The sequence below is a fragment of the Eumetopias jubatus genome, unplaced genomic scaffold, assembly GCF_037043125.1.
Source record: "Eumetopias jubatus isolate StellerSeaLion01/CBP00866 unplaced genomic scaffold, mEumJub1_p1.0 scaffold_5, whole genome shotgun sequence".
Taxonomy (NCBI): Eukaryota; Metazoa; Chordata; class Mammalia; order Carnivora; family Otariidae; genus Eumetopias; species Eumetopias jubatus.
Genome location: NW_028274811.1, coordinates 60,360,193 through 60,382,930, shown reverse-complemented (window position 1 = coordinate 60,382,930; position 22,738 = coordinate 60,360,193). Strand labels below are relative to the sequence as shown.

The window sequence follows — 22,738 nt, the reverse complement described above, 5'->3', positions numbered from 1 at the left end:
TTTTATTTCCATGAGGGAAAAACTGCATTTTGAGACCTACCTCATACTATACACAATAAATTAATTATATATATTTTATATATATACATATACATATATATGTGTATACATATATATATATATATATATATATCTCTGTTCTATGTGTGTGGATCTGTGCACACATATATATATAAAACCTAACTATGAAAGCTAAAATGAAAACAATAAAACTTTTAAAGAGAAACATGAAAATATCTCCATGACCATAGAGTAGGCAAAACTTCTTTAAATTGAACACAAAAACTAACCATAAAGAAAAAAAAATTGAATTCTACTAAAATAAAAAACTTCTACTTATCAAAAAATAGCATTAAAAGATTGAAAAATTAAGCTACAAAATGGATATATATTGCAAAATATATATCCAACAAAACCTCATATTCAGAATATATATAGAATATATATAGAAATCCTACAAAAAGAAAAAAGAAAAAAAGAGACAACACAGTAGAAAAATGGGTATAAGACTGGAACAGAAACTTAAAAAAAAAAAGATATCCAAATGGCCGTTAAATATATATGAAGGTGTTCAACTTTTAAAACCATCAGGGAAATGCAAATGTAAACCACAATGTGGTACGATTATGCGCCCATCAGAATGGTTAAAATGAAATAGACAATACCAAGTGACAGCAAGGATATGAAGCAACTGGAACTCTCATAAGAGTGCTGGTTGGAGTATAAACTGGAACTTTTCACTCCAGAAGTAACTTTATACTTTGGAAACACTTTGGCAGTATCTACTGAAGCTGAGCATGCGCACTCGCGGCTAACAGTTCTTTTCCTAGGTATTTCTCCAACAGAAAGTGTGTACATACTCACTAAAAGAGATGTACAGGGATACTCACAGCAGTATTATTCGTAATAGCCCCAATTTGGAAACAACTCAAATGTCCATCAGTAGCAGAATGAAGAAACAAATTATGGTATATTCATAAACTATATCACTATACAGTGAAGTGAATGAGCATACGACAGCATGGATAAATCTCACAAATATAATGTTGAGCAGAAGAAGCCAGAAACAAAGAAAACATATACAGTGTGATTCCATTCGCATACATTTCAAAACCAGGAAAAACTAATCTATGGTTACTTTCAGATACAGGTTACTTAAAGAAGTGGGAGTAACTGGGAGTCACTTATGATAATGTTCTTTTTCATGATATACGTATATCACATGTCTATACATATATCAGCTTTGAAAAACATTCATCATGCTACAAACTTGTGATGCACTTTTCTGAATGTGTGTGATACCTCAAAAGAAAGCTATTTTAATGATTTAAAAGGATAGAGGTTTATTTAACTCAAGCAACAAAAGGTTCAGAGGTAAGCAGTAGAGAGCCAGAATGGTTTCTCAACAATGTCGTTGAGAAAGAATCCAGACTTCTGGATGCTCAGCATGCGGATTTTATCCTCAAGATGGCAAGTTGCCTGTGACACTTCTACGCATTATATCTGCATTAGGGGAAGGCAAGAAGGCAAGAGGCCTGAAGCCAAAGAGCATACCAATGGGAGTCTAAGTCTGCAGAAATGCAAATACTTTTTTTTTCCTGTCATCATAATTTTCTACAGTTTCCAAAAGTTCCATAATCATATGTATTAATGTTTTTTTCAAAAGAGAGCTTGGCTAATTGGATGGGAATAAAGTAAAATCATGTTCTGATTTTGACTTCAAGCCCTCTAAAGGTAATTCACAGGGTTTCCCATGAGGCTGAATAATTGCAGAATCCCTGTTATGCCCATAAGAGCAAAAAGTAGGCCCACACTTATTCTTGGGAGGGGGCAGAACAGTATATTGCTCCTTGATTGTCATATTATATGGTGCATACAAAGACCTTGTGTGGGGGCCCCTCAAAGCTATTCTTTGGGAGCAGAGGTGTTTCTGACCTTAAATGACTTGGGGAAAATGGCAGCGTCCCACACAGCCAGGGTTTGGTGTGTAGGTGTCTGCCACTGCTGTTCAACACTCAGATGCATAGTTTATCCATTTTCTGGAGCTCTGTAGGGTAGAACTTAGCTCAGAATAATTAAGGAGAAATGCAAATCAAGAAAGAAGCTCGGTTATAGTCTAATTCACTGAAAGAAGACAAAAGTAAAAAGCAGCATAAATTATAATTTCAGGAGTTGATTTTCTGAAAGATACTATGGATCACCATTTTTTTCTTAAGAAAACCACCTTTGAAATGGGCTTGTGCTTTGAAGGTGTCAAGTGTATTCACCCTATCTGCATGATAATTCTTGACCCTGAGGCTTCAATACTTCACTCACCTTCAGTCATCACTACCTGAGAAAACTTGCTTACCAACAAACTCCATCAGAGCCTCTGCTCCAAGGATGCAAATGTTTTTCTCCCTATGCCCTATAATCCAAGAACCATTTGGAGATAGCCCTCAAATTTTCCAGTGAAGAGAAGTGGAAAGTTGATACATGGTGGTTCTGAATTATGAGAAGGGAAATTTGTTAAGGAACCAAAAAGTCATATGATTTTCAGACTTTATTTTCAACCATATTTACTTACTGCCCACTTTGTATGAGGCCATAAGCTAAAATGTAGGTTATTCAGAGAAGATCCTTCCCACAAGAGCCCTGCACAGCTCCCCCCTTCCCTCCCACGCAACTGTACTGATCTTTGAATCCCTCTAAGAGATCAGGCTATTTCTCATCTCCTCACCTCTACGCTACACCCGGAATACACTGCTCTTCCCTCCTCCTGCCCCAGACCCTGCTCCCCTCAATCTGCCCAACTTTTACTCAATCAGTGGGTCTTGGTTCACACATTTCTTCTAAGAAAGCCCACCTAAGTCCTCCCAAGCTCCTGTTTCTAAAATTTCATTTAGAACCTCCTTCTACTGAGTATACTCAAAAGGGCACAAGGAGACAAAACTAACACAGGAGTTATGACTCTGTCTCAGGAGTCTTGCTTGTGCACAACACTGGTGACATACAGCTGACATTTATTCTTACTTGGTCACAGCAAACAGATATGTTCTCTCCCTACGCTGTGATCCCATGACTCTTCTGGCCTGTGTGCTGATTACCAACACCTGTGTTCCTGTCTTGGCCTCCTTGAAAGTAGGGATTGCGTCTTACTCCTCTTGGTTCCCAGCAGGAATCCTCATGGTGTCCTGGCATGGCAGACGTTAAAAAATACATCTAAATTGAATATAGTTAAATGTAATTACATTGAATGGACTCTAAATTAAGCGGGGCAGCAAGGTTGCCCCATGAAGAAGTTTCTATTCAGTCTTTCCAGCTGGGTTTACCAAAAGGTGATTAGATTTCATAGTGAATATGGAAATAATGCACACTTTCCCATGACACACCCATGGAAAACTCTAGGCCAAATAGTGAAGTTGGTGCCTTTAAAACCAAAGTATTTTTATAGAAAGGAAAATTTGGAAGTCATTCGAGAATTTACGGATAACAAACTAGCTTAAGATCCATCTTTCCAGCGGGACTGCAATTGATTAAAATAGTGATGCAAATATGTCTGTTGATGTCGGAAGATGTTCATGACACAGCTTTAAGGGGTATGTAACAGCGATTTTATCTGCATTTAAAAAATGTGTGTGTGTGTGTGTGTGTGTGTGTATCCAACGAAAAAGACAAGAGCCTTGGAAGATATATACCAAAATTTAAATTGCTTCTGAGTGGTGACATTAAGGATAATCTATCTTTTGTTCTAAATACTTTTCCTGGGTGTTTGCCATGAGTAAAAACCGGAAACTTTTAAACTTTCATTGGAGATACAGTGGTCACAGATAGAATGACTACATGCCACACTGGGTGTGAGGACGTGGTGCTGTTCTGAGGGGTACAGTTACCTCTTTCACCGGAAGAGTCCCCGCGTTACAGCCGAATCAGTAACAGCTCAAGTTCTTGCGATGGTTATATGCCAGGCACTTTAGGAGCTTTACACAGATTCAGTCACTTACATGTCACAACAACCTTTCCCTGCCTTCATTTTTCTTTATAGCACTTACCACTTTCTTTTTTTAAATTAATTTATTTTTTAATTTAAATTCAATTAATTAACATATAATGTATTACTGGTTTCAGAGGTAGAGGTCAGTGCTTCATCAGTCTTATATAACACCCAGTGCTCATTGCATCACATGCCCTCCTTCATGCCCATCACCCAGGTGCCCCATCGCCCACCCCCCTCCCCTCCAGCAGCCCTCAGTTTGTTTCCTATGATTACAAGTCTCTTACGGTTTGTCTACACTTACCACTTTCTGATACCCACACAGGTAGCTTATTTATCTCCTTTACTATGTGTCATTCCTCTCACTAGAATGCCAACCTGCAGAGGGCAGCCGTGTTTGTTTTGATCACTGCTGGATCCCTGGCACCTACAGCAGTGCCCGGCACCTTAGTTAGTCCTTGAATGACTGTCTGAGCAAGCTCATGACAAAATAACTAGTACAATTCCTGTCTTACAATGAGGACTCTGAAAGACGCTCAACAATTTGACCAATTTGCTAGGAGGGAGCAAAGCCACGTCTCAAGCCAGATCTCCATGACTCCCGGATGTGTGCTCTGAACCATTCTTTCTCATCGGTGGCAACAAATCCTTGAATGAATGTCCTCCTCCCACAGGCAGTCAATCCATGGGAGAGGTAGTGAGATATCACATAAGAACTTCCAAGTGTCATGTCCTTCTGACTATTAAATTAGTAAGATCTTTACATAGTAGATAATGTTCTATCATCGGCATAGTCATCCTAATAGGCATGATATTTTTTGGATCAAAAGCAGGAGGAATAGGGCCTAAAAATCGAATTGAGTGTTTACTAAATAAAGGAAAAAACTATACAGCCTGAGAAATGGTCTTAGGGCCACTTTTTTTTTTATTTCATGTTAATGTAAGCAGTTGGACTGAATAACCACCAGAGGACAAGGATTTCTCAGGGAAGCCCAGAGCTGATGCTGGGGAAACTACTTAAAGCAGCAAACCCAAATGCTGGGGTCCCTGGCTGGCCATGGCAATTTAACAATGCTGGTCATTAAGATCATCCACATAATTCGCCTTGGTTGCCGAACAAAAGTGAATATGGAAATAATGCACACTTTCCCAATCTTTTGACTGTCACAGGGCTTCCTAGGTGAAAATATGCTAATTCTCCTCCGGGGCCTAGAGAGAGAATCCTCTGACCAGCAGCTCCCTTGATAATTTGATTTCTCGCTATAAATTAAGCAATTGGTGTTCTAAATTATTAATAAGACTTTTGTGGACTTGATTAATGGGAGTGAGTCCCTGTAGACCTAACAACTCTTGGAAGCTCTGACAAATGCAGTTTCTAGATCTTCAATGGGAAAGCAAGCCCTGAAGTGTAGGGACACTTCTAGCCACACACACACAACACACACACACACACACACACACACACACACACACACACACATGCATGCTAGTACACACACATGCTCACATATATACATACATACATATACACACAATCGCACTTATGAAATATGGGCAACATAGAGACGCATACACAAACACACTCACATACACACATATATACACACCGACGAGGCCCCGTTTGGCCAGGCTGCCTCCTGAGATGACGTCACTATCTCCTCTTCCCTGTCAGTGAAAAATCATGCAATTGAAAAGATATGAAACATTTTCTTCAAGTGTGCTTGTATTTCTCCATCTTTGCTGGTTACCAACTTTTCATCAAGGGCAAGTGGACTCTGTGCAGCATAAAGTCAGCCCAGGTGTGATAGCAATTTCCCCCCACAGTTCTGTACTAGGTGGTCCTAATGGCGACCAGTCAGTGGGGGGCTGCTCCCCTGAAGCAGGAAGTGCACAGGGCCATAGGTTTTCTGGACAGAGCTAAGAAGGAGACAAAAAACACCTTTTTTTTTTTCCTCCCACCTACACCAAGCCCTTCTCTGCAGGAGCTGAGAGCTAGCAAACGCCAGCTCAGGGGGCCTTCATGAAACATTCTGTTTAATGTTGGAAAACATAATACCCAAGGACATGAAAAGCCAGTTCTTTGAGATTGTCTACTCTCCATACCTGTTCTTTCTTGTAAACTCACCCAGAATAAAACCTGACATCCTTACGTGGCTGGTAAGGCCATTATGGACTGGTCCCCAGCTCCTCTCTAACTGAATTCATAGCATTCTCTCCCCCTTGCTTATTCCACTCCAGCCTTCCTGGCCTTACTGGTCCTCTAACACCCCCGTGCTGCTGCCCCAGGACCTTTACACTTGTTGTTCCTCTGTGTGGAATACTCGTCCCCCGAGGCTATCCACATGGTTCGCCCCCTCACTTCCTTTAGGTCTTTACTAAAAGAGTGTCTTATCAGAGATAGTCTCATCATACCTAAAATATATAGCAGCCCCTACCTCCTATTACTCTTTATTCTCTCTGAACTTTTTTCTCCTAGTTCTCATTCCCCACTCACTTACTATGTATCTGCTTATTGTGTCTTCCTCCACTAGAACATAAGCTTCTTGAAAGCAGGGATTTTATCTGATTGGATGGCTGCCATTCCCCTAGGGCCTTGAGTGGTGCCCAGCCCATAGTAAGTATTCAATAAATATGTGTCGACTGAATTAATGAATGAATTGTGCTTCTCCTTCTCCATTTTCCTTTGTCCTCATTCTTTTGCCCATTGTCTCTGAAGTTAGAAAATCCTCAAAAAATATGTTGACTCTAGAAGGGTGTCATTCTTCCTGACATGCCTGGCATGCAGTAAAGTCCGCCAATGTGTCAGGGCAGTCCCACACAAGTCTGGGAGCTTCCGTTAGGCTGAGAAAGGACTTTCAGTCACTACCCAGTTCTGCAGAAATCCACTAAAGGGAAGACACTAAGGGGATTCTAAAACCCTTCTAAGCAGTAATGGCCAAATTCATCTTTGGGAGAGGAGTGTTCTTTGGTTTAGAGAATTGCTTTAATGGACCTTTTAGTTCTGCAAAGAGAGGTCTTAGAATCTGGGCAGGATGGAAGAGGCTGAGCTAGGAGGGCAAAAATTTTGCTCTCATTCTATTCTAAAAGATGCCTATATCGGTAAGAGAGGTTTTTGTATTTTGAAATTTTCTAGTTTTGCTAGCTGACCTGAAAAAAAAAAGTTTGAGCAGAAGCTAGAAACTTAAAGAATATAGTAGAATAGAGAGGTTAATCTGTTCAATATGGCTGGAAGACTGAGCTGGAGAAGAGATCAGAAGGGGTTCCTAGCACCGCTGGATGCCACAGATTCAGCTGTATTTTGTTTCATGATCTATGATGAAATTTCCCCCCACAAACCCCAAGTCCTGAGCAAAAGCCACTACCGCTGTCAGACCTGTGTTAGCACGGCCTTTAGGAATTGATGGAGCACTGTGTCAGAGTTTTGGGATGGTGATGACCAAATGGGACTAAGGAAGCATGAAGAAGTAGTGTGGAGGTGACTAGAGGTCATGGAGGAGAATTCAGAAGCAGGTCAGAGATGTCAACCAGCAGAATGCAATCATCGACAGAAATTCTCAGAAATTTGGGACGGGAAGCAGAATTTCTTACAATCCATATGATATCAGTGTTGGATAGTGAAGGAAAAGGCACCCTGAAAGATTAGGGGATTTAGGGACTTTTGGGTCACCCTACCTCAGACTTGAATCTCAATGGTTATCTGCTTTTCAAACTTTACTTAACCATAGAAATCTTTTCATGAAATGAATTACTATATGGAACCCAATGTGTAAAACAGATTAAAATTGAGCTGCCGTGATTCAGTAGGATAGGGGTCAGAATTTATGCCCATTTGCCTTTCCCGTTGGATCCCACAATGGCCATCAGACCTCTCTGTGGAATCCCAGCACGTCAGGAACACAGTTTTAAAACTGTGCATCTAGAACCCAAAGCAAGAATGTGCTCTTTAATATTCCAGCTAGTTGATCATTTAGCCTGACTCTGAGTGCTCATTACTGCTGAGCAGCATGTTCCCAGGTCAACTATCATTGATGGGTGTTCTTCCATTCTTCAACTGATTCCTCAACCCTGGGACTCCCCGCCAGTCCGTCCTAGTGTAAAAACCAAAGTAAGCCTAATTCCTCCCACAGAATGACTCCCCAAATCTTTGAAGACCTCTTACCTCCTTCCCTAATTATCTTTGCTCTAAGTTAAACATTCTTAACCCCCCATCTATTCTCAAGCCATTCCTTATAGTCCACATACTATTGGGGGATCTGAAACTATTGATATCAATTGCAAAAACAGACTCCGCATAGAAAGGGACTTCACTTAAGACCAAAAGAGGGGCACAAAGAGGGACACAACCACATACATTTTGAGAACAGTTAAAGTTAAACAAGAGGTGTTGAGCTCCTCCTTGGAAAACAGCCCAGAAGATGTGTCCCCTGCTGCAGTGGGAAGGGGGCTGGAAATCAGTGTCAGCTTCATTCAACTCAGGGATGTGCCTGGGATCACTCTCTAGCAGTCACCGTGTCAGGGACACAAGGGGATAACAGTGCCTCGGTGGCAGAGGCCTTCAGCCCTTACTATTATTGCTCTTCAAATACTCCCCAGCCAGCTGAGCTCAGGAACACAGGACAGTAAGTGCCTAGCATGGGCTCATTTCTGCTAGTTTTAATTGATCACATGCATATCCACAGAGCTACAGACCCTTAGACAATGTCATGGAATCTATTAGCTAAAAATAAGTGACTTTCTGTACCCATGGAGCCACCCATTGTTTGGGTGCAGAATTATCAGTCTGTCAGTATAATTTAGTAACCATCACTGGATTTATGATTTGCATTGGTTTGGGTAGAGCCGGCAGGAGTCAAGGAGGTGAGTTTCAAAGGTTAGGGCTGGTTGTATAGCTAGAAAGTGCCTATGTGACCAGATCACTACCCCAACACTATCAGAAACAAACCCCGGGCTTCTGGTACCACAATGCCTCACCCGCACACTGGTGGTGGTTTGAGGTCTGGAGACGATGTGCATACTTTGCAACCCAACAGTGGGAGCATGAACAAGACTGCACTTGAGACACCAGGACCCCTTTGATGCCTAACCTTCCTCTGTGCAGCTGTACTATATCCTTTGCCTGTGATGAAGCTCTTCTGTGAATATCAACTGTTGGAGTACTGTGAGTTCTTCCAGCAAGTGAACATTTGAGATAACTGATGGGTAATTAACACAATAAAGATGAGGAGTGACTTCCAATACAGGCCATTCTGGGGCCTGAAGGATGCTTCGGATGGGAGAGTGTTAGTGTTTGGTGCTTAAAGCACGCAATTTTGTAAGTGGATGTGATGAAGTATGATACTTCAGCTCTGTTGCATTTTGGGCAAGCACCTCCAGAAAAACAGCAGGAACACATTCTGGTTTGCTTCCATAGAAAAATACTTCTACCTCTGACAGAGAACCTATCTGTCCAGGGCCGCCAGATGGGTATGCAAACAGAGAAGGACCATAGTATTAATCTTCATTTCTTCTTCTTTTCCCCACAAACTCCTTTATTTTGACCCTATACTTCTCAGAGGAAGCACTGCGGTCTCATGTGTTAAAGTCTTTTCTTCACAAACGAAATGTTACTGACTTTTTTGAGTCCTAATTAAGGTCACTGGTACTTTAGAAAGAATCAAAGGTAAACCCATGACAGCATCAACAACAAAATGGACGTTTGGGAAGGAAGTCAGTTCAGGAGGGACGAAAATAGGTATGTATGAATGTACGCACGCATATGTTTACGTACACGGGTGGGGGAGAGAGTGTGTATGTATACACACACACACACGTGTAATTTTCCGACATCACAAATATATGGAAAAACCAACCTGTGATGCAAAAATGAAACATCATTTGATTCTCCTGGCTGAGGATCAGAGCTACATCTAAATCCACACTCTGCCACCTGCTGGCTCTGAGTGTGAACCAGTTATTTAACTGCTCTGAGCCTGGTTTCCTCATCTATAAAATGTCAACGATTTTTACTGTGCAAGATTCTGATGAAGATTAAGAGAGATCATGTATGTGCTATACATGTTGTTAAACTAATAAGCACCACTGACAGATTTCCAGAGAAGCAATTTTGACAAAACTTGCTGACTTCCTTTCCTCCCTCTGAGGGCTTGTGTTATGTGAGGAGGAAGGACAAGAAGAAGGAAAAATGGACTCAGGAGGAAAGAACTGCTTGAGCGTGTAAGGAAAAAGCATTAACTTCACTTTGCTTGTCTCCACAGGAACAGTTCCCTAGAAACCAATGAGGAAATCTATCAGTTGATGCATAAAGGCAGCTGAAACGTGGATCTCCTGGCCCCAGAGTCCTGTCTCCCACCATGAACTTGCCATGGACTCCAAGATAGGAGGACCACTCAATGGGCTGGCCTGAGAGGATCTCTGGAGTGCCTTGTCTGGATGTTTTATAAACTACAGAGTGCTGTGACATTTCACATGGCTTATTTAATCTGATGTTTGCAATTATCCCAAGAAAAAGCCACAACTAAAAAATCTGAGTTGCCCAAAGTTATCACCTAGAAAGAGCTGAATCCAGCTCCTTTCAAACTTAGTTCTAATTTTAACTTAGTTCTAATTCAACCTTAGATCTTCCCATTATTGTGACTTTCTCCTTAATGCCGGGGCTGCTTCCAACGTGATGGCACATGCTGTTGGTGCCCTGTCCCAACTACCCCCAACTCACCCCCAGCTCACTTGAACGCACCACCAGGGGCATTAGGCAGCTGTCCGCTGACAACTCTGTCTCAGATGCCTTTCTTTCTCATTTCCTTTGTCTGAAGACTTTCTGAGGACCAGAGGTGTTTGCAAGTAACACAACCTGGAAAAGAGGGGCGTGGGAATTTAATGCCCCCTGGGGTTGGACAGAGTGGTTCAATACCAACCTCTGGCATGTTCTGGATGGTTTCCAGGGTGCCCCCTGTACAAGTGAGCCCCAGTTGTTCACGGTGGCAATAACCCACTCACAAAACATGCCCGTTATTGGCTCTTCCCCCTTCCTGTCTTATTTTCCCCACTTCCTCCAGTGTGCTTTCCAGAATCACTTCCTGTGTAAACCAGCACTAAATCTCTATCTCCAGGTCTACTTTCGGAGGAACCCAAACCGAGATTCTAAAATTCATGTGGTTGCTACTACTGTTCCTGTTTTTAATTACATGACATTCTCACCGAAAAAGTAATAATGACCGTGGGTTGCTGATGACTCTGAATCTGAGGGCAACGCTTTTAAGACCTGACAAAAGTGAAGATAACATTCTCAACAAAGTAAATTGTTCTCCCTATTTCACTAAGTATCTACCTTGCCACCAGCTCTTCTCATTTTAAAGCAGAGTTGTGATAGCTTTGAAGGGGCAGTTACAGAGCCGGTTTGGATCTTCTGTTAATCAACAGAAGTTAGAATAGACCTCCAAAGTAGGATATTATTTCTTGATTCATGAAAAGAAATAAATGAATTAATAATGCTAGAAAATCTGTAAATAAGATCCAAGTATTTATATTCTAGAAAACAAGAGCAATCATCTCAAAATGCCTTCTAGATTTATCAACTTTGCACACATATTTTAGGAAGATTTCGAGAGATTTCAATATAGTATCTAAAAATGACCAACCATTTCACTTTGGCAAAGAGAGATTCCTAGCTTCCTATAGTTGACTGTAACTATGGGATAAAAGTGTTTGGATTTTTAAAAGATACATATAAAAATCTTATGTGAAAATCAGTCGGAGCGCAAGCCACTCAGTAAAATGGTCATTTACTCAGCAGTGTGCCCCCGTCCAGAGATGCCAGGCTCATAAGTTATATATAATAAGTTCATATAACATGTTTTGTTTTATAGACTCTAAGCATTTATTTAACAAAATGGAAATTTCTCATACCTAGCACTTGTCTACATTTAAATGTCAGGGAAAAGAGACTCATGTTCTACAGTACATATTAATAAGATTTTTCTTATTACAAAAGAGTTTGTTGTCAACTTAAAACAGTTAAAATACCTTCTCTAGTGATTAGAAAACATCATCCTTTAGTGGAGTGAGGTGACCTCTCTCGTAGGGAAAAAGCCCATGATTCTTGTCAGAGATGTAGGACTAGCACAGCCTTCCCCTCGCTCAGACCTGTCCATCCGAGGATGCCTTTTGCCAATACAACAGGTGGAAGACCACTTCTCTGCTTTGGTTCCCAAATCAGGTATAAATCCTTTCAATTTAGGGAAGCACTCACACATATAGAAGGCAAAGGGCGGAGGCTGTTTTCCCATCCTCTTTACTCACACGCTACCTAGAAAGTCAAGGTTTCCTTGGTGGTTTTGCTCACGTGCTGAGCGCATGTGTGGGAGACGTTTTGAATAATACATAGCACCCGAGGGAAAGAACAACAGACCCCCGAAATGTGAATGATTGCTCTGGCAAACTCTGAAAGCCAATGATCACTTGTGCCTTGCAGAATCTGGTGGCTCAATCCCCAGGTGCAAAGTACATTCTCCAGGTTTCTCCAGGGCAAAGGCAGGGTGAACGCCCTCAGTGAACCTGTGCCTGATGATGAAGAGCAACTGTCCACTTTCAGCATTAATGAAGAGAAGCCTCTGGTTGTTGTAGTCCAGCAGAATGCCCACCCTGGCAGGACGCTCAGTCACATGGACGTCGCTCACTATGCCACTGTAGAAGAATGTGTATCTGAAATGAAGTAGAATGGGAAATTGAACACTGGAAATCTTGAAAGGCCACGGTGAAGAAAATCACTTGGAGATAACCAATTTTTCAGTGATTAATTTCACTTCACAATAATAAGCTGCCATAAACGTTGTCCCAAATCCTTTAGCCAGATTCCTCCTAGATGCTAAAATGCATAGCTCATCCCAACAGACAAGCATTTTTAATAATTTTGCTCCTTCTACATTAGGAGGCGGTCCCAGAATAACCAGCATATGCCTCCCTTGTGATTTTTCTCAACATTCTAATTCTTTCCCAGCTGCCCACATGTTTTAACTACCGCATTCATGGTGTGTCATTCTTTTGAATAAAACTCCTCTGAGGCTGCCATGTATCTTAAAAAGTACTGCAGGCTTGCCTTCCATAAAATGTATTAATTTTACAGCTTAAAAATTCATTAGTAACTTACATAAGGACCTTTATGAAGTTTAAGAAAAAAATTTCATTATTTTTGCCCAAGTTTATTCTTCGTAGAGGCTCCCCCTACCCTGAACCAACTTTCCTTTTCATCTTCTCAATGTTTTCTGCAGCCTTGCAGCCCAGGGGGGGCTGCCTGTCATTTCTCTTTTCAATTCAAATAAATTGAACTCAGCAAGTATTCATTGAGTGTATCTGTGAGTCCAGGACTTTGCTAGGCCTTCGGGGGCGGGGGGGCAGGGATATGAAGGACCACAGAGCACTGTCCTTGCCCTCGGAGAGCCCAGGCCCTCCTGACCAGAGAGGAAAATATTGTTGATCATTTAAATGTGGACTCGGGCTGAGGCTCCATCTCAGGGCACAGACTGGAAAAGTGTTCATAAACATTTAATGGACCTGTGTGGTTGTGGAATTAATGTTTTGAGACCGGGCTGGGAAGGGGAAATTGTTGGAACAGAAGCAGCTAAATTGCTCTGTGCGAAAAGTAACATAAGTTTGGCGTTTTTTCCTGGCAGTCTGAGAAACAGAGGCTGGAGCCCTGAAAGCGGGGAAGGGGAGAAATGAGAGAGAGGAGATGAGGGAAAGGTCTGGGAGGATGGTGAGTCTGAGGGGTGAAAGCTCAGCAGCACTGGGGCTGACGGGGCCTTTAGACTCTGACAGGCACGTGAGTGACTCTGGTGTGGCCGAGAGAGCCGAGGACCTTGAAGGCCTGTGATGTCAGTCTTCAGGCCCAGAAGCTCGAGTGCAGGTATGTTTAGGGAGTGGCAAGTTGGCAGCTGTGCTGGGACAGGGCAGAGGTTCACAGGGATGGGAAAGTAAGCACGGCTCACACAATGACAAAGGCCCTTTCCAGTGCCGTGCTAATGAGGGGTCTGACGGCCCAGAACACAAAGGCGGCCGCCTCGGGGAGCAGCAGTGTAGGCTGGGCACTTATGGAAGGCTTTGGGAGCAGAGGGGCTCATACTCAGCCAAAAGGAGGTCTGAACTGGACAGGTGGGAAAGAAGGAGGGAGAGATCCAGCCAGCAGGGGCAGCGGGAGCAATGACGAGGTGGCCGAATGAGCAAGGCCTTAGGTCATGGAGAACGTCACCATCTGCCCTACAGGTTCGGAGAGGACATGGCGGACATGACATGAATAGGTAAGTCAGGGGCCAGGATCTAGACCTGCCCTGTCCATCACAATTGCCAACTAGCCACATGTGGCCACTGACATTCAAATTAATTAAAATTAAATTAACTTCGGTGTCCAGTTCTTCCATCCTCCTAGCCACATTTCAAGTGTTCAATAGCCATCTGTGACACCATTTTTCTTTTCTTTTTTTTTTTTTTAAGATTTTATTCATTTATTTGAGAGACAGAGAATGCAAGCGAGAGAGTACAAGCAAGGGGAGCAGCGACGGCAGAAGGAGAAGCAGACTTCCCACTGAGCAGGGAGCCCGATGCGGGGCTCGATCCCAGGGCCCTGGGGATCATGACCTGAGCCGAAGGCAGCCGCTTAACTGACTGAGCCACCCAGGTGCTCCTGTGACACCAGTTTTCTATCTTCACGGAACATCTGATTGCACAGCACTGGTCTGGAGGGTTCGGAATGCCCAAATGAGCCGTTTCCCCAGCCCTGCTTAGAAGGCCCCTGGTGCTCACAGGCCCAGCCCCAATCAGTCCCTGAGCCCATCCCCACCATGCAGGCCGAGGAGGGAGAGACATTCCTCGAAGCCTCGGCTCCACCAGGTCTGCAGGGCCTGGAATTTGCCCTGCCCTACGTCTGCCTCCATTTCCTACCCAGCACATTAGTTCCTTCTCCAACCTGCACTCTGGCCTGAAACCAAGCCTGTCTGCCTGGGGCCAGACTCCCTGCCCAGCTTTTGCCTGCCCCTTCCTGGGACTGCTGGTGTCTTTTCAAAGATCATTCAGAAGCCTGACTCTAGACACCTGTGTGACCCTGGAACTGCTGTCCTAGAGTCCCCAGGCCCACGTGGGCCCACCCCCGTGAATCTCACTACTGGCCCAGACTGAGTCCAGACCCCTTTTGGCTCTGGCGGCTACTCCACCCAGAGCTCCTCATCCCTCTTCCTCGTCACATTAGTCCTGGGTTCCTCTCTTTACCGTGGTCCCACCTGAATGTTGACGTCATTGTTGATGTTTGCAGATTTTTGAGCAAAAAGGCAAGGGACGTGATGAAAATGATGTTCTAGAAAAATGTGCCAGTTGTGCCACACAGGATAGTGTGGGGTGGATGCAGACCTCCCCTGAAGGGTACAGGCATGGTGGCTGGGGCGGACCTGGTAGAGGAGGTGAGGAGGCTCTGAACAGGGGGAGAAAGTTTAGGAGTGGACGGGAAGAAGTCCAATCGATTCTGTGTCTAAGACTCTCCATTTCTCCTTTCCAATTGTGACATCTTAAAGCTTGGATTCTACGCAAATAGAGTCAAGAGTAATACAGTTTGGTTTAAAATCATGAAGCCAGAAAAGTGAAACACAGAGGGGGGGTCTGCCACAGTCTGCCACAGGCCTGTGAGCACCACAGTGCCTAACGTCAGGGGTGCTCTATTTGAAACATGAAGTGAAGGCACTTGAGGCCTGACGTCTCTGTGCTGGGAGCTCACCGATAGGCACACTCTTCCTCCCCGGATCCACGGGGCCTAGTCTGGGCCTGAAAGACCAAGCTTGTTGAACCTGTTGACAAGATATAATTCTGTTTTCTAGAGTCCAGGAATTTGTTACGGGAGGCTAGTCTTTGGTTTGGGGGTTTTAAAGGTTCAAGTGTCTAGGGAAATTTTTATGAAATCTGTATCTAGTTCTAGTTCTAAATCTATTCATTATAAATTCTGGGGTTGAGAGATTTTCGACTCTGGGTAGGGGCTAGGTCCTTAAGCATTGCGCAGCAATGAACATCAATTATCATAATTGCTCTGACTTGATGAAATGTGACTTTAAATAGCTCTGGGAGATAGTGTCCTTATGAACCATGTCAGAAAATCAAACTGTGTCAAGTAGGATGCAGGGAGAAATGTACAGCCAGAGATATGCAAAATCCCAATCTGTGGGCCCTTTTCTGGGAACTTGTGAGCATCGAAGTCTTCCTTTTTAAAGCATTACATTTGAATAATGCCTCACATTTTATGATACTTTACAATTTCAAGACTCTTCCCTGTACCTGTCTTTATGTGATCCTCACAACCCAAAAATGTAGCAGCCAGGTGTCACTGTCCCCGGCAAGATAGATGAGGCCTTTCGGGCATGCTCTAAGGGTTCACTGAGCTTCCAGTGAATAGCCCGTAGGAGGCTAGTCAAGGATGGGGCCAGGACTCAAGTCAGGTTTCTAAGAAAGCCCACCCTGTGAGCATATTCAGATCATCCCATGCTTGCCTTAGCCCTCTGAGACTAACATAGGTTATGGTTTCTTCACATTAACCAACTAAACAGTTAGCAACCTTTTTCTGTAAAGGGGCAGATAGTAAATATTTTAGGCTTTGGGGGTAATGCAAAAGCAGCCACAGAAAATACGTAAACAAACGAGATGACTGCATTCCAGTAAAACTATTAATACAATTTTACAAAACAAGCAGTGGTCATATTTGGTCTGTGGGCTATATTTTACCATTTCCTGATATAAACCAATGAGGGGAAGGTATTGGGGACCCACTTGCTTTCTCACTCCTGTTGACTCCTCTGTGGAGGGAGCTCTTTAGTATTACCCTTGTCCCCTCCCCATCCCAAGGTGAGTTTAGAAGGAAAACTTGGCCATGCGTGGCCTGGAGGTTCCTTCCTTTTCCCTGTCTCTGGAGTATGAGCTTCCAGCTGAAGCACCTATCCTTCTTTGTTCTCCAGGGACCAACTCTGCCCTGCAGGGTGCCGAAGCTGGCCTAGCCTAGGGTCTGGGTGGGCACAAGTCTGTTACTAGGGTTCAATATAAGAAACCTCCTTTCCCAAGGTGCCTGGGTGGCTCAGTCGATTGAACTTCTGACTCCTGGTTTGGGCTCCGGTCATATCTCAGGGTCATGGGATCGAGCCCTGCATCAGGTTCCACACTCAGTATGGTGTCTGCTCGGGATTCTCTCTCTCCCTCTCCCTCTGCCACAGCTTGAGGGCGTGCATGCATGCACATGCTCACTCTCTCAAATAAAGAAATAAATCTTAAAAAAAAAAAAGAAAGAAAGAAAAGAAACCTCTTTTCCCTCAGATATGAACCACACTCACTAAAACTGGCTTCCTCAGTAATCGGGGTAATAGTTTGGTCTTCCTATAGTTGACGCTTTTGTCTTCTCTCTTTATTGGCTCAGACCTGGGCAGGGAAGTGGCATTCTATCTGTTAGGTGCCTCAGAGACCTCTACCTACACAGCAACTCATGACCCTTTGACCAAGAAGGGAGGGCAGGGCTCCAACGTACCTCTGCGGCCCAGAACAGTGCATGTACCACGAAGTCTCCCCTTGTCCCAGGGCACCAGCCTGCACCGCCGAGCGGGAACAGACGCCAAGTCGGTAAGCCGGGCAGTCTGTGACCGTGGCTTCCCAGTAATGCTGGCCACACGCAGGCAGCTCCTCGCCCAGCACTGATGGGATGCTGCAGACAAAGTGGATGCAATTAAGCCTAGCACAGGAATCACCAGCGTTTCTCTCATAAACACCAACATGCACAAGGTCACACACAATCTACGCAGGACTCTTATCCTTGGAAACCGTTGGAATTTGACTAAAGACATTTGTTGTTCATTGTGCCCCCAACTTTGACCTGACCACCACAGAACTCCACAAACTCTCAGCCTGCATTTGACGTATTGCCACTGCCATGTGCAACATGCACGTCTAGTGCACTGCATCTCTTGAGGGAGCTAAGAACCAGGAAATAACCAGGATAATTGTGGGAGAAAAAGAAAGGGCACCATCTCTGCTTTCAAGGAGAGTGAGGAAATAGGACAGAGGCAGGCGGGGTTCCAAGAGAGCATAACCTGCAAAGTTTTTTTTCCCCAAAACTTGAAGATAGGGAGAGGGGGAGGAGGAGGAGTCTCCAACACCTTCTTTAACAGTGAGTTCCCTCCCGTGTTTGCTGACCTTACTGGGCACAGAGACCAAACGAGGGGCAGCTCTTGTGCGCCAAGACAGCCGGGGAGGCCAGAGCAGAGCACAGAACTGACCAGATGTGATGAGTGTGCTTGACAGAAGCTGTGGTCAACAGTCCTGGGGACTCTGGCCTCCTCGGATTGTAGCAGGGTACCTGAGAGGTTGGTGAAAGGTCTCCTTTTGCCTCGCCTTAGCTATCTTTAGAACAGGCACTGGGAAATGAACCCAAGCACTCTGGACTGCGGATGGGTGACTTTGTTTGCACGTATTGCTCCATTTTGCTTTGAAACGGCTGAGACAGCAAGGAAGCGTTTTTAATTTAAGCAGTGTTAATACTCAGCACCCTCTCCTTTTTAACAGATGAGAAAATGATTAATGCAAAGGAATGTATTTCACTTTCTCATGTCTTTACCCAATAACCTCCTTCCAAAGAGGTGGATACTGACAGCCCCTCACTCCCTGAGCACAGCCTGACTGCCTGATATTTATGAGCTAATTTTCGGGTTACTAATAAATACAATTCTATGAGATACATTACAGTTATCATCGGTTATTATCTCTGAACTCTTACCAACTTCCAGTCTATTTCTTTTCTTTTTTGATTTTTTGAAATCACTTTTTTTACACTTTTCCAAAGCCTTTCACCGACTTCCTCCCACATGACTGTTCTGACGCTCAAAATGACCAGGAAAGATAGCTGGCAAATTGCAGAGCCGTCTCCCCACGGTGCCCTCAGCTTTCAGCTCTTTAATGCTCTTTTCTGTGGGAGCTACCGGGTGGGGAGGGACAAGAAAGTCTGAAAATCTGAAAGTCCTACATGTGGCCAGAACTAGAAACTCAACAGAATGTCATTCTCCTCTGTTTCTTCTCAAGTGGTTGGACACAAAACCTGGTTTGCTATTGAAAATAAAAGAAGAATTAGCCTGGACTCCTTTTTCATTAAACTAGAGATGGCACCTGAAAACAGCCGATGTTTTAAACACAACCATCTGTGCCTGTGTTTGCAATACAAATATTGACACTGCTCCAACTTAGGAACTACTGTCACTTTTTCCCTCGTGCTGAACCGCAACAGAACCGAATGGGTGTGCTCATGTTGATATTCGATGCCATACTCCCAGGCATGTCCACTAAACCAAGGATATGCTCAGGGGAGGCCACACCAGAAGGACACATGTCAGAAAACTCTACTGCTGAGGCACAAGGGGCCTCCCCCTACTTACTCTGTCAACCGTCTCCTCTCAGTGAAGCTGATCACTGTCCCATTTGACGAAATCTGCAGAGCAGGATGAGCCGTTTCTCTCAACAGAAGAAATCGGGTTCCTGTCGCAGTGAAGAAAATAGGATTATAACATTACCACAATGGTAAGTGCTGTCCCTGGGTCAAGCACCACATTTCAGACCTTACTCTTCCTCTCCCCTGACATCAAACTGTCCCTCTCAAGTGTTTTCGGATCCGCAGGCTGCAAATCTCATCCACGCTAAGGTGTGCGTGAGTGTCAGTGGCTGCTTACCTCGAGCCGGGGCTGCAGGTCACCTCCTGTACAAGAGCTCCCTCCCTCTGCTATGCGAAGTATGCTCCTTGGACCAGCAGCATCTACATCACCCGGAAACGAGCCTAGAAATGCAGCATCTCCAGCCCCATCCCAGACCTACCGAACCTGAATCTGGTGTAAGCTAAAGGAGTGGTTCTAACAGTGGAAGGTGCGGGCACCATATTGGGACCGGGGGGGGATATTTCTGGGCAGGCAGCTCTCATGTCTTCTCTCATAAACATCAGGCTGGCCCTGACCACATCACAAACAAGGCCTGTGCACAAGTTTTGGCTGGTTAAGCAAATCACTTAATGTACCACCCTCAATCTTCTGCCATCTTTGGGTCTAGGATAAGATAAAAAAATGATTGCCTTGCCATTTCTCACTTCTTTTCACAATAATTGAGAACAGCCAAGCACTTTTTTTATTGGCATCATTTGGCAATTTTCTCCAAAATGTCACTGAACAGCTTTATCGCTTCCTTAAGTTATTCATTCATTTATTCAACAAACATTAATTGGCACAAACCATGTGCTAAGCACCAAAAATAAACAGAAGAATAATACTGGAAGCTTGTTCATGGAGTTTACAGTGTAATAAAAGAAGAATATCTCCATCCCACTGTCCCCAACATACACTCAAAACATACCCATTAATTATAGCTCATTGTGAGCCAAACAAGAATCATCTGGGGAGATTAAAAACACATGTCAAAAACCATCTCCAGATCAATTAGATCAGGGTCTCCAGGAGAGGGGGCTGGGCATCAGTATTTTTTAAGTACCCTGACTAATTGCTAATGGGTAGCCAAGGTTGAGAACCTCTTAAACCAGAAAAAGAAACATCTTGGTCTTTGACCCATCTTGGATCCTCATGTCAAAAACCTAGCACTGCCAAGAGGTTGAGGCTTTAAGAAGTGGCCTTCTGGAGTGTCTTCTCTAGGTGGTAGAAGGCAAGGAATGTAAAGGCTTGGAAGTAGTTGTGCGTGTGAAGGAGAAAGTACCTCTGGTGGAAATGAGAGCCGCTTCACTCTGCTCGCTTGCCCCAAAGGCATTGATGGCTCTCACGTAGAAAAAGTAATTGTCATTGGGTTGGAGGTTAACTTTCAGCTGGAGTCCTTTAATTCCAGAGAATGATCTAAATACAAAAGAGAAATAATTTTAAATATAAGGTTACATGCTAAAATAACTCATCATATTTCAATCCTGTCATGAATGAACATCTTTTATTAACAACAAATAACTAATTTTTCCCTTTTGGCAACCACTGAGTTAGCAAGCCAGATTCTACAAAATGGTCATGGTCCACTAAGACTACTTTGTCAAATCACTTCTACCTTTGTCAACTTTGTCAAATATATGCCTTCCAGAATGCTCTTTGAAATAAACCAAACCTTTTTTTAAATTCAGAAAACAGACTAATTTTGTGGTTAGTGAGTCTCTAAGAATATATTATTTTCTTTATCAACTTTTGCCTACGAGGGCACTTCTGGATTAAGATGATGTTAAGCCATCAATAATACAAAGGATGCTAATTATCTAATTAGAAGATCAGGAAGAGCAGAAAACTTAAGGTGAGTGATGATTTTGGACACGGCCATCAAACAAAAGCCACTAAAGTTACAGAAACAGAAGATCCCTAGAGAAGACTGTACCTTTTAAGGCAAGCTTAATCCCAGCAAGAAAACAGAGTCCTAATTGCCAAATAAAATTTCCAAAGTTGCTATTTCTTAATCTCCCATGTATATTAAAATAAAAGTACTGGTAGTAGTGTTTAATTGGCAGCGGCTTGCCACAGCCAAACCATTTAAACACAGTGAGACTTGCTGGATTTGAAGATGGAGCTCTCTGAATTGGCCGGGGAACTGAAGTAGTCATGTGCCTCTTTTCTATTCTCTTTAATCTGCTTGATATCATGGCCTAGAGCATTTATACAGATAAATTACTCAACTGCTCATTTTTTCCGCCTCCATTTGGAGAGGCTTTGGGCAGAGTTAGGAGGCAGGCTCCTTCCTAATGAAAGAATTCCTAATCCGAGTGCTTGTGCCTGGGCCCTGTTCCCGGGAGCTATGCGTGGGATAATGGTGAGAACAACAGTACGACACCCTTCCTGTCCATTCTCACAAGGTTAGGGGTTTTTTAAATCTGTTTATTTGCTTATTTGTCTTCGTTTTTCTTTGCGTTTGTTACTAACAATGTACTACAAACGTGTCAGAATCAAAGATTTTCTGCAGGTCATTTTTACTTCTGTTGACTATTGCACTTCTCAGTCCACTGCCTTAGAGAACACTATGGAGAATAAGAAAAAGGAAAAAAGCATCATTGATTGAGAAAACAAACTAATTGAAAGGTTTTTAAAAGCAGAAAGGTCACAGTGCCCGCCCCCACCATGCCTAAAAGTGAAAAAACACCCAGCGTATTCCTCGGAAAGAAGGGGGTGGGGGTGGGGAGCAGACGTCGCCTGTTTGCGCATGCGCTATTTAGCATCCTGAGTGAAAGAGGCGGCTGGAAACTCCTCGAACATTAGTAGCTGTTATTTCAGAACCTACCACCGGACCAGGTCCTCCGCAAGTACTATCTTTAGCCGCGCCAGAATCATTGAGCCACATGTTCAGTGACAACTAATTATGCTTCAGTTCGTTAATGAAAAACCATGTCCTTTGATTGAGAATGTAATTCCCAACTGATATCTAGAATATTATTCCAGGGTGGATGTATTGCTTATCTTATTTAAATCGATGACTGAAGAGATGGCTTGAATATACATTCATTATAACAAGCAGTAAAATTATTGTTTCTGTAAGCATACTAGCGCCTGAACTGAATTTATTTCATTCACCCATTAAACAAATAAATGTCTATCAATCAGTTATCACGTGTCCAGGCCCTATTACCCTGAAGTCTGGGGGCGGGGGAGTGGGAGTGGCAAGACTAGGTGAGGAAATTTCTGCTCCAGGGAAGGGATATAACATGCTGGCTTCATTTTGTCACGATGAGGTTGTTAAATACCAAAAATACTGGTT

The 22,738-nt window shown here is 43.5% G+C and overlaps 1 protein-coding gene across 2 annotated transcripts in view; it reads right to left on the bottom strand.

Moving 5' to 3' along the window:
• Positions 1 to 11,885: 11,885 nt before the first annotated feature.
• The window catches only part of CMYA5 (cardiomyopathy associated 5), an 87,697-nt gene continuing 76,844 nt past the window's right edge, over positions 11,886 to 22,738 (bottom strand). For both annotated transcript variants that reach the window (XM_028114509.2, XM_088023651.1), the window contains exons 10-13: positions 20,720 to 20,853; positions 19,405 to 19,504; positions 17,511 to 17,684; positions 11,886 to 12,670 (exon numbers count right to left, since the gene is read on the bottom strand). In XM_028114509.2, the coding sequence (XP_027970310.1) occupies positions 12,424 to 12,670; positions 17,511 to 17,684; positions 19,405 to 19,504; positions 20,720 to 20,853 (655 nt within the window). In that variant the 3' untranslated portion in view covers positions 11,886 to 12,423. The remainder of the gene's footprint in view (positions 12,671 to 17,510; positions 17,685 to 19,404; positions 19,505 to 20,719; positions 20,854 to 22,738) is intronic.